Source organism: Anastrepha ludens, chromosome 3 (assembly GCF_028408465.1).
Source record: "Anastrepha ludens isolate Willacy chromosome 3, idAnaLude1.1, whole genome shotgun sequence".
Lineage (NCBI taxonomy): Eukaryota > Metazoa > Arthropoda > Insecta > Diptera > Tephritidae > Anastrepha > Anastrepha ludens.
In genome coordinates, this window is record NC_071499.1 from 95,781,935 (window position 1) to 95,793,348 (window position 11,414).

The following is an 11,414-nucleotide window of genomic DNA, read 5'->3' on the forward strand; positions in this document are numbered from 1 at the left end:
CCCAAAATCCACACCAAACGGTAACTTTTTGAGGATGCATTATCACCTGGTGAACCTCGTGTGGATTGGTGTCGTCCCATATACGGCAATTTAGTTTGTTAACACAGCCATTCATCCAAAAATGCGCCTCGTCACTAAAGATGATTTTACGCCCAAAACTGGGGTTCTCTTCCAAACGATTCAAAGTCCAGTCAGCGATCAAACGGCGTTGTCTATGGTCATCAACTTTGAGCTCCTGGGTCAGTTGGTTCTTGTGCGGGTGTAGGTCCAAGTCCCGACGCAAAATTCGCCAAGTAGAAGTCTGCGAAAGGCCAAGTTCTTGTGCACGGCGAAGAATAGACTGCCTCGGGTTCTGCTGTACACTTTCACAGACCGCGGCAATGTTTTCGGCTGATCTTGCGTTCCTTGAACGTATGGGTGTTGGCTGATTGTTTACTGACCCGGTCGTCTCAAATTTGGCCACCAAACGTTGAAGAGTCGACTTTGAAGGGCCACCACGTCTACCGAAAAATGGGCGCAATGCGCGCAACGTTTGCGTTAATGAACACTCATTTTGATAATAAAGTTTTATCATTTGAACGTGCTTTTCAATCGTGTAATTTGCCATGATGATTTGGCATAAACAACTGAATAATAAACAAAAGATTTGACAGATGTCACCAAACAAAATGACTCCCACAGGGCGCCAAAATCGACCTGCGCCAATTGAAAAACCCTTTACAACAAAATAAGCTTCTGAGAATAACACTTAATTTACCATGGGATTATTCCACAAGGCGTTTACACAACGAAAACAAAATAGAAATGATATTCTCACGAATCGAAAAATTTAATGATAAGTTAAAGATCAAATGTAGTTATTCTAATAACCAATTAATATTAGCTCTGCTTCAGTATGCTTAAGTCACCAAATATCTGCATTGTACATGTACATAGCTGTAACTTCCTTCTTTTTTGTTTGCTCTCTCATAAGGGTTTTTATACAATAGTAGTTTTTCCCCCTAAATTTAATTTACCTATTGTATATACATATATTGTTCAACATTATCTTATGTATAAGGTATATTTAAACATTGTGGTAGCGTACACCATATTCTGCAAATTTAACCAAAAATTGTATATTGAACGTTTTTACTACTTAATAAATAAATAAATAAATAAAATAAATAAATAACAATAACAAAAAAGGCATATACATACATATGTTTTAGAGCGGGGCTGTATGGAGTTGAGTGTGCAAAATGTGAGGACCGGCAACAATGCTGAAATTCTTTTACCTGGGACCCTACACAAAAAAAAAACATGTTGCCGGCAGCTGTGATGGTCCCTTCCCTTTCCCCGCCATTCACCTGTCCAAGCGTTATTGCGTCATAGCACTCGTATTAGTCAGTAGAAAATATTTCGTGGCGTATGACGGTTTATTTTTTCGTAATCACATAATTATTTTAGCTAAGTTTTCTTATAATTCAGTGTTTTTTAGTGTTTTGTTTAAATAAACACAAGAATAATGTCTTTAGAAGTGATAAATATAAAGAAACGAAAACTATACGAAATTTCGTGTTTGTTTTGTGATGAAACCGGTAACTTAGTGATGAATCCAAAACCACAAGCATTTATAAATATTCAGAAAGCAGCAGATCTGAGAAAAAATGACATTAGTGAGAAAATTAAAAATAACGCAGACTTTACTGAATACAAATGTACTTGGTATCGAACTTGTATGGCAAGTTACATTAGCGAAGAGAAGATAAGACGTCGAGATTTGGCACTACAAAAGCACTATTTCTACCTGCTCTGCAGAAGCTAGTGTGTCAGGACTCAAGGCACTCGAAGGTCATCAAGAACAAATTTAAAATTTAATAAAGATCTAAAATGTTTAATCTGTGGTAAACAAACAAGAAATAAAAACAAAACACTTTATTTGTGCTCCGAAATGTCAGCAGCGGAACAAATCTTAAATACTGCCCGAAAAAGACAAGCTGATGTTTTTACACAAATTGACACTTGCGAACATCCAGCCGATTTATTTGCAATGGAAGTACGGTATCATAAACACTGTTATCGTGGTTATTTACGACTACCAAGAAACTCAGCAACTCCAGCAGGTAGACCTCCAAATAAAATACCACATGACATTCTTATAGAGGCATTTGAGAAGCTGATTAATGAAATAAAACATAAATTAGCAACTCACTCTTTTGAAGTGTCATCATTAGCTAAGCGACTAGCTGAACTCACTGACATAGAAGATGCAGTTGTAGAAAATCGTGATATTAAATCACTACTAATAGATAAGTATGGTGAAAACGTTTTATTTTCATATCCAAATGATCGATTGAAATCATCATTAGTGTTTATGGGCAACATACCACTGGATGAAGTCATTGAACATATTCGTACCGTAACTTCAACAAACTCCAATGTTCAAGTGGCAAAACATCTTCGTAAAGAAATATTAAGTACTGAAGTAATACCAAATGGGTTTTTATGTGATGAAACTTTAATTGAACAATTTTTAAAGAAAAACCATTTTCCGAATAATTGGCAAATTTTTATGCAAGCTTTGTTCAGTGCTAAAAATAAAAAATTAAGTGAAAACTACAATCGACGAGCGTTATCAGTGTTTCATGATATATACTTCACGATTACTGAGAAACCGACTCCAAGGCATATTGCTTTAGCTCAATCTATTCATCATTTGATTCGATCGAAAAATTTAATCAATATGATGAATAAATTTGGTCATTGCATTAATTACAAAGCATTAAAAAACATCGATTAAGAAGTACTAACGTCAATTGTGTGTGAAGATATAGACAGACATATAAATATAGTTCGAGATTCGTCGTTATTTCTTCATGGAGCTATAGATAATAATGATTTCAATGAAGAAGGGTCTATGGTTTGAAGGTTCTTATAAGAAAAAATAAATTTCAGGGTGTCATTTAGCTGCTCAATCCCTTGACGAAAACATTTCTCGTATTTTGCCAGCATTACACTCTCTAAGTGGTTGCGATTCGACTAGCAGATTGGGCTCAAAAAAAAAATAGTTTAAAAGCTTCATCGTTGGATTTTGTGCAAAATGGTCTTAGGCATTTAGGAAATCCATACCTAACAGTCGAACAGTTGGAATTAGAAACCATTTGCACCTATCTTTTCTCAAAAAAACATTAACTGCTGGTGAACTTCGCTATAAATTAATTTGTCAAAATATCGGCTTCGGCTTAAATTTATTAAAAGTAATTTGCACATCAGATGCTCTACATTTACATTTTTAAGAGCTTGAGTACAAACATATATATGGATAAATTCTGACCAAACAGTACTGCAGCCTATTGATTACACCTTATTAAAAAAGATGGTAAATTGTATCCACGACAATTGACGAAGCGACCATTACCGGAATTGTTAATTCAACCCTGCAAATGTACATCTAATTGTCAAACAAAGGCTTATTCTTGCAAAAAGTTACAACTAAGGGTATATTCAGAAACGCATTATAATGCGCAACGTACTTTTGCAGTGTTGGCAATGCGTTCAGAAATGCAAATATGGCAGTACTGCAAATGCATCGCGTTCCAAAACGCCATTTTTGTATCAAACGTCACGCATTATTTGCAGGAAAAATTTTAATACTGCCGCTGATTACGTTAATATGATGTCTGATGAAAACTGAGTATGAAACTAATTTTTTTTAGCTTTTAATGCAAAGATATATTAAATATACGTTATTAAAACAATATTTTATTACATTTTTCTTGATTTTAGCGATTATCTAAGTACATCGGAAGTAAAGTTGCTTCTCAGAGTCCGACTGAGCATGGAAAGTGAATTTGCTTCAGGGAGGAGGAAAAAGAGTGTTTTGTGGAATAAGGTGGCGGAAGAAATAAAAAAAGTGAATAAAGTTTTGAAAATAGACTGGCAAATCGCGCGCCGAAAATTTTCTAATTGTTTCAAAAAAGATTTATTGTTTTTTTTTTTTTTTGAAAATTGGAAAAGTAATGAATTACAATCACAATTAAAAAGCATTAGCGACTAGCAAAAAAGATTTACTTTTGGGAATTTTTCGTTTTAATGAACATCTTACTATATGTGATCTTGTTTTTAGCTTTACACGTCTTTTTTTTTTAATTTAGCAAAAACTATCACTTTTTACTTCAAATATATCGTCAACAACTAAACTCAATAATACTTCCATTTTAGTGTAAAACGCGTTCATAAATGCAACAAATCTTTTTGCAAATCGTTAACAAATCTATCAATTGCATCACTTGTCACATTGGCAGTGCTGCCAGCGCTGCAATTACTGCGCATTTATAATGCGTTTCTGAATATACCCCAAATTGTATTTCGTTGTGCAGGATTATTAATAATAACTTCCAAAATAAAAGAGATTAATTATTTGTATTTTTCATACAAATGTATGACTTATGTTAAAATGTTCTTTTTCCTATTAAATCATTTTTTATCAAAAATATGCGCTTTATTTTTTATTTATTGACTAACTAAAATTATCTTTAATCATAAGAAATAATTGAATTTTATCACTAAAACAATCATTGAAATGGTTTCAAAGCACTTGTTCAGTCTATTTACTTGAATACTAAGGGGGTGGGGTAAAAAAAAAAACTGGACCATCAAATCTCCCGGCAACATCCAGAATCATAATATGCAAGCTTTTCTGAGTTCAAAAATATTTATAGAATGCGGTCCTCACATTTTGCATACTCAATGTCCTTTAGCGCCTGCACTATATGCAAGTACAGGTATCCCTTGTATAACGCGGTCTTATACAACGCGGTTTCGATATAACGCGATTTGGAAAAATTAGGTTTCAGTACAACGCGAAATTTAGGCTTATATAACGCGAAGGGGAAAATACATAATTATAAAATCTGGTAACACTAATTTGCGTACTACATATATATAATATGTAATGTATTTTTAATGTAAACCGGGAATTACCCTTTTTTGCCTTCACAACATGTGTGAGTATACCAGAAAAGGAGCTTAAAAAACCACCCACCAAAAACTGATAACAGATTTTGCAATTATAAAACCAGTAGAAGAACCACAAGGTCCTACAACTAGTTTCTTATCCAATAGCGAAAACTATGTTCAAGAAATATCTTCTGATGAAGCTATTGCTCCCCCAAAACGCCCACGTGCAAATATCTTTGAAGACAGTGAAATAGATGAATTACCATAAGAAGTTTGAAGAATACCAATAAAGTTTTTAATAAACCTTTAATTTGTTTTAGTTTGTTTTTAAATTTTTTAATGTGCACATAATTATTTAAATTTTGTTTTTTGAATTTTGAAATATGTATGTACATATGTATTATTATTCATATCTTGTGTTTTTAATTGTATAAGAAAGTCTGAACTTTAGTATTGAGTTGAAATATATGTGCATCTGTTATTTTGTATGTATTTGATTTAAAAAAAAACCTATTGGAACATAACCCCAAAATTTATATGAAAACTATGTTTTAGATAACGCGGAATTACATAACGCGCAATTCTTCTGGAACGTAACTATCGCGTTATACGAGGGATACCTGTGTTTATAAATATTACTTTTTAAAGCTGAAAAATGCGTTTTGAGCACTTTACTTTTTTTAATTGAATTAATTTAAAAAAAAATTGCTCCCAATTGTTGTGGGAAATTTGGCCGAAAATATCTGACATCACCGACTCGCATAATACGCCTTCTGTTCCCATTCTTGTAAATGATTTCTTGAATGTATACTCAAAACAAAAACAACTGCAAACAATGGAGTTGCCGTGCGTGAACGCAGTCCACGTTAATGCACTTTATTTTATTTTACAATAATATCTTTTGTCAATATGTAAATATATATATAAGAATATTGAAATTTCCTGGACACTTTTGTATGTAGGTGAAATCGAAGGAAATGAACGGAACTTAAACCACTCGTCTCTTATCTGTCATTTCTGCATTAACTGCATAGTTTCTTTTGAACTTCTTGCTTTAGGATTCATAGGTCCCAATAAAAGTACTGCACATCGGGCAAAAATGATTGGCATTGCGGCAAGTATCCATACAGTATGGCAGACAACAACAACAGCTATGTAAAAAAAATTAAGAAGAGATATAAAAAGTAGACAACTTGAAATTTTCGTTTGTCAATGGTTCACTCATACTCACCACGTCCACGAGAGCAGCAAACAGGCCAAATGCGTCTTGACCGTTGAACGATGTCTAACTTGCGAGTCCACCATACATTTACATTGTGGGCACCGCAAGCGCACTGATTTTGGACCAACCGGTGGATTTTGATTCGTATAGATGGGCGTGAAAGTCGGTATCGATGATGGCATATCACCATAGATCGGTGCTCCTCTGGATCCAGGCTGCATAGTGGTCACATTTTCGGTTGAAATATAGTCTGGCGGTGGTGCTGTTGCATCATTTAACGCAGATTGTAGATCATTGCGCATTTGTGCTTCGCTTTGCTTACCGAAAGCCATATTGCTAATTTCTCACAATTTCGCAACTAATCGGAATATTTCACACAATGAAAAACAGAAATTAAACGAAATGTTTCAATTTCGAAAGTTGTAGCAACACTGGCATGCGCAGTATTAGAACTCGCATTAAATACTGATGTTCGGGAAATGATGACTGCTAGAGCTTACTAGAGAAATATCGGAACTCCCATTGGCTCTCAAACTATTTTGAAGTCAGTTGTTTTATTTTGTAACTTGATTTAGTGATTGGCAGGCAATGCATGAGAAACAAATGTAAACAATTATACAAGCATATACATACATAGTCGCCTATATTATAATTTGGGATCCGTTACTGCTTGTGCAGGGCGATAGCCGGCATATACATACATACATACATACATACATATATAAAATTATCGTTTACATAGCAGAAAATGCATGCACTAATGCTGGAAACAGTGAACGACGCAAACGCAGTCCCTATCAGCTGTTACGATCAAACTAATGAGAACCCCATGTAAATGAAAAATTCCTTCCTTCCGTATCGTAGTATCGTAAATTTTATTTCACGATATTTGAAAATTCCCGTAAAACCCTGTCAGCTGATTGCTCTCTCACCACACAGTGTTGCCAAGCACTACATTTCGAAATCATTTACAAAATAAACTTAGAAAAATTATAATTTTTATTAAAATAACTTAAAAACACTGTTGAATAATGTTAATTATAGATAAATGAATTATTTGCATTTGTTGGTTTTTGGCTTTGGTTTATTAAACAATGAAAAATTGTAACTGATAAAGCGGATGTGTGAAAAAGTGTGTAAGCAAAAATATCAATGGCAACATTGTGTAGATACAACCAAGCACATGCACACACAAACCGATGTATTGTGTAAATATGTATTTAAAAGAACGCAGTTGTTCTCACGGAATGAGTTTTTGTGCTCGTTAGGGGTTGCGGTGAGGGATTGCGTACGTTGTTCACTGTTTTCAGCATTAGGCTTACACACCTAAATATATTTACGTGTACACATACATATTTCATTAAAAACAAGCAAAGAACTTTAGGATATGTACAGATAAAGAAATACACTATGCCTGCGCTAGTCAAACCTACATCGATGGGGAAATGAGAACGGTTTTTTTTTTGTGGATTTATTTTGCATACGCGCAGATTCGGTTCGAGTTATTACTCAATTTTAGCATAAAATCTAAAATATAATATTTTCTCCGCTTAATATACCACAAGTTTCGGGAGCATAGCATGGGTATTGGAACAAGGCGTGATCAGCGTCTTCTTCCCTATCCGTGCAGATTGGGGAACTTTCATGGCCAAATCTATGGAGGTATTTTCGAATTCTTCGTGCCCTGAAAGAAATTGGGTTAGGTGGAATGGTTCCTTTCTAACTACATCGTAAGAATGGGTATTAGCCCATGCGTCCATCTACCTTTCGGTGATCTGTTCCACCGGTATTGTCAGTGGGCGATCGAACGACGCCTTTCTTCTTCTGCAATAGTTTTACGACTTGGTCTACCGACGTGTTTAGATAGCCTTATATACACTCTCTGCATTTCTTTCGCCAAAATGTCTACGGGGACTAGTCCTGCTATAACGAAGGAAGCATCGTCCGAAATTGTACGGAAGCCGCAGATAGTTCGCAAAGCGCTTAACCGATAGACGGCTGTCAGTTTTTTGTGAAGCTATTTAAGTACAGTGCATCAGCCTAGAGCGGTGAGGCATACAAAAGAACCGAGCTCACTACCCTTCTATATAGTATTCTTTTGCTGTGGCTAGGTCCATCATTGTTTGACATGATTCGCGACAGACAGGACTGCACACTCGGTGCCTTCTTCACAGCGTATTCCAGGTGCGCTTTGAAATTCAGGCGGCTGTCAACCATCACTCCTAGGTATTTAATAGCGGGCTTTGAACTAATGCTTTCTGACACAACATTTACATTTATAGTTTCTACTATTTTCCTGCTGCTTATTAGAACTACATCGGCCTTATGCTTAGCTAATTCCAGCTTCATATACCTTAGCCAAGCCTTGATCCTACTTATTGATTCGCTGGCAATCCCCTCAATTGCGTGGATATGTTTTGCTACCATTACCACTGCGATGCCATCCGCGAATCCAATGGCTTTAGTGCTAGGGGGCATATTCAGTTTTAGAAACTCGTCATACATTAGGTTCCATAGCAGTGGGCCTAGAACTGATCCTTGAGGAACCTCTGCTGTTGCTATCGACTCATCAACGCCTTTGTCAATCCTAAACCTTAGTTTGCGGTCGATGAAATAGCTCTCAATTATTCTGGTTATATAACTAGGCGACCCTATTTTTGCGAGGATTTCTGATATACGCTGCCAGCTAGCTGTGTTAAAAGCATTTCTAAGGTCCAGAGTTGCTACAGCGCAGTATTCTTTTTCCCGCCGCGCCATCTCCTGCCTTCAATGTCTTCTGTTGCTAAATCTAACACGCATTGTGGATAGAATACCTTTATCTTCAGCGAAGGACGACAACCTGTCGCAAATAATTCTCTCCAGAAATTTCCCCATTGTGTTTAGTAGACATATTGGTCGACTCGGGTTCGCCAGGCTTTTTGTTGCCCTTGGGTAAAAGCACAAGTTTTTGCTACTTCCACCTCTTTGGGAAAGTGCCTTCGTTAAGGCAGGTTTGGAATACTGCTTGAAATATGTCTGGACGTTTAGAAATTCCTAATTTCAGGGCTTTACTTAGTATACCATCTGGACCTGGAGCTTTCTTAGACTTTATTTTATTATACGCCGGTTGGAGTTCTTGTTCGGTGACACGAAGGATGTCACCTACTTCGGGTTGTATACAGGATGACAAAATGTTTTCCGATCTTTGAGGGAAGATAGCAATTTTACGCGACCTTACTGTGCACGTAAATTGATGTGTGGGTACACTTTTCGCTTTAGATAATACCACCCGGTATGCGATGCCCCAGGGGTTGATATCAGCTTCCTCACAAAGCTTCTTCAAACTTTCTTGCTTGCTAGTTTTAATGGCTTTTTTTAGCGCCTGTCTGGCTGATCTAAGGTTTTGAACATTTTCAACAAAGTCAGGTCTCACTCTACTGCGCTGCATCTTGCGTCTAGCGCGCAGGCTTAGTGATTTGAGTAGCAGGCATACCAGGTATATAAGTTGGCGAATTACTTGCCTGAGCACGGAAGCATTACAAGCTTCTCTTAGTCCTTCTACTAGGAGTTTCGTCCTATTCTCGGCAGAATCAGCAGAGGGTGAGAGCAACTTCATCATATATTTTAGGGCTTCGCTATCAAGCTTCTCGTCCTTCCATTTTAGACCTGTCGGCTTGGGTGCCATTTTAAGCGTCCTTTCAGTGATGTCCATTATCGTAGCGTGATGGTCACTGTGCGTGTAGCCCTCACTCACCCTCCATTTGATCTTTTGAGCAATGGAATCATTTGCCAGGGTTGATCCGCTTTAAAAAGCATCTCTCCTCTTGTGTTTGTGCGCCGGCTACCCCATTCGGTTGTCCAGGCGTAGAAATCCCCCGCTACTATTAAAGGCGATTTCCCACTAGCTTTCAGTACAATGTTTTGAAGAAGCTGTTCGTACTGCACTGCAGTCAAACTGGGTCGTGCGTAGCAACTGACGAAATTGATTCCTTTTATTTCGGATCCCTCGAATACTTCAGCGTTGATGTTCTCCCTTTTGTCGGTCTCGTAGAGCACACATTTCGGACTATTTTGACAATCTTTGGCGAAGTGATCGTCAACACCACATTTCCTGCTCCACTTAGATCTATCGAATGCACAAGCACAGTTGCGCGACATGTGGCCGTATTCTAGGCACCTATAGCATTTTTGTAACGAAACACGTTCTCGTAAGCGACAGACAACCCATCCAATTTTGACTTTGCCAATCTCCATTAGCTTTTTGGCTTTCAGAGCTGGCAGGCTAATGGTGGCAGATCTTGCATTCTATTGTGATGTGATGAATAAGCGCCTTCACTGTTGCTTCGCTACCTAAGGTGGCACCCACAATAGTTTTGAAATCGATAGATTTTTGGCACTTTTTTTATCAGTTCGATTAAGAGATCGCCTTTTTAAGCTCTTATTTTCGATACTGATTCAGCGAAGTTTTTGAATTGTTCGTCGCATTTCACTTTCTTTAAAATGTCAGCGTAAGAACTATTATCCGTTCTTTCAATTATTATGGCGTCGGATCTTTCTCTTCCCGTACTTTTATTACTAGCTTGTTTGGCCTTTTTCTTTTGGGTTTTTTTTTACCAGTGTCCACTCGTTTGTGGGTTTCGGCTGGATGAGAAGAAGCTGGCACATGAACCTTTCGCACTGGTTCTCCTTTTTTGTTTTACTTGTCGGAAAAACCTCACTGCCGGCCATTTGGCGTCTAATCTCTGTGGTAATTCTCGGCCTGGAAGACGTTTGTGTTCTACTCTCATGGCAGCGTAACTCACTAGAGTTGCAACGACACATTTCCTCGGCAGCCCGGTGGTAGAGGGATTTTATGCTAAATATAACGTCCCTCATAGGTTGATGGATGGTACGGCGCTTTGCTTCGTTTTCGTTTCGCATGTTCACGAGGGCTCTTATTTGTTGCCCCAGATTGCTTAATGGGTTTACTGTTTCCAGATCTTGTTTCTGCGCTGATCTGTTAGCGGAAGAGCCAGCACCCGTAATGCTCTGTGGGGTGGAAAATTGTATCAGCAGTTGCATCACCTCTATGCTAGAGCTAATGTGGGTAATATAAACATAATTAAGAGAGTCCACAGGGGTACTCTACAGGCGGGAATATTATCTCCACTTCTTTGGTTATGAGTGCTTAGAAAAATCTTAATAAACTTTCTGGAGGTGGGGTAAAAGTGGTTGCGTACGCTGATGATGTGGTGCTAATGGCATCAGGACTGTGTCTCAATACGATCAGTGG

At 37.3% G+C, this 11,414-nt stretch overlaps 1 protein-coding gene across 1 annotated transcript; it reads right to left on the minus strand.

Annotated features, from left to right (window-relative positions):
* Positions 1-5,777: 5,777 nt before the first annotated feature.
* Positions 5,778-6,636, minus strand: LOC128856635 (lipopolysaccharide-induced tumor necrosis factor-alpha factor homolog). Its single transcript, XM_054091948.1, has 2 exons — positions 6,173-6,636; positions 5,778-6,092 (listed from the first exon to the last, which is right to left on the minus strand). The coding sequence occupies exons 1-2, from the start codon at positions 6,493-6,495 to the stop codon at positions 5,996-5,998; spliced, it is 420 nt and encodes a 139-aa protein (XP_053947923.1). The 5' UTR covers positions 6,496-6,636; the 3' UTR covers positions 5,778-5,995.
* Positions 6,637-11,414: the final 4,778 nt, after the last annotated feature.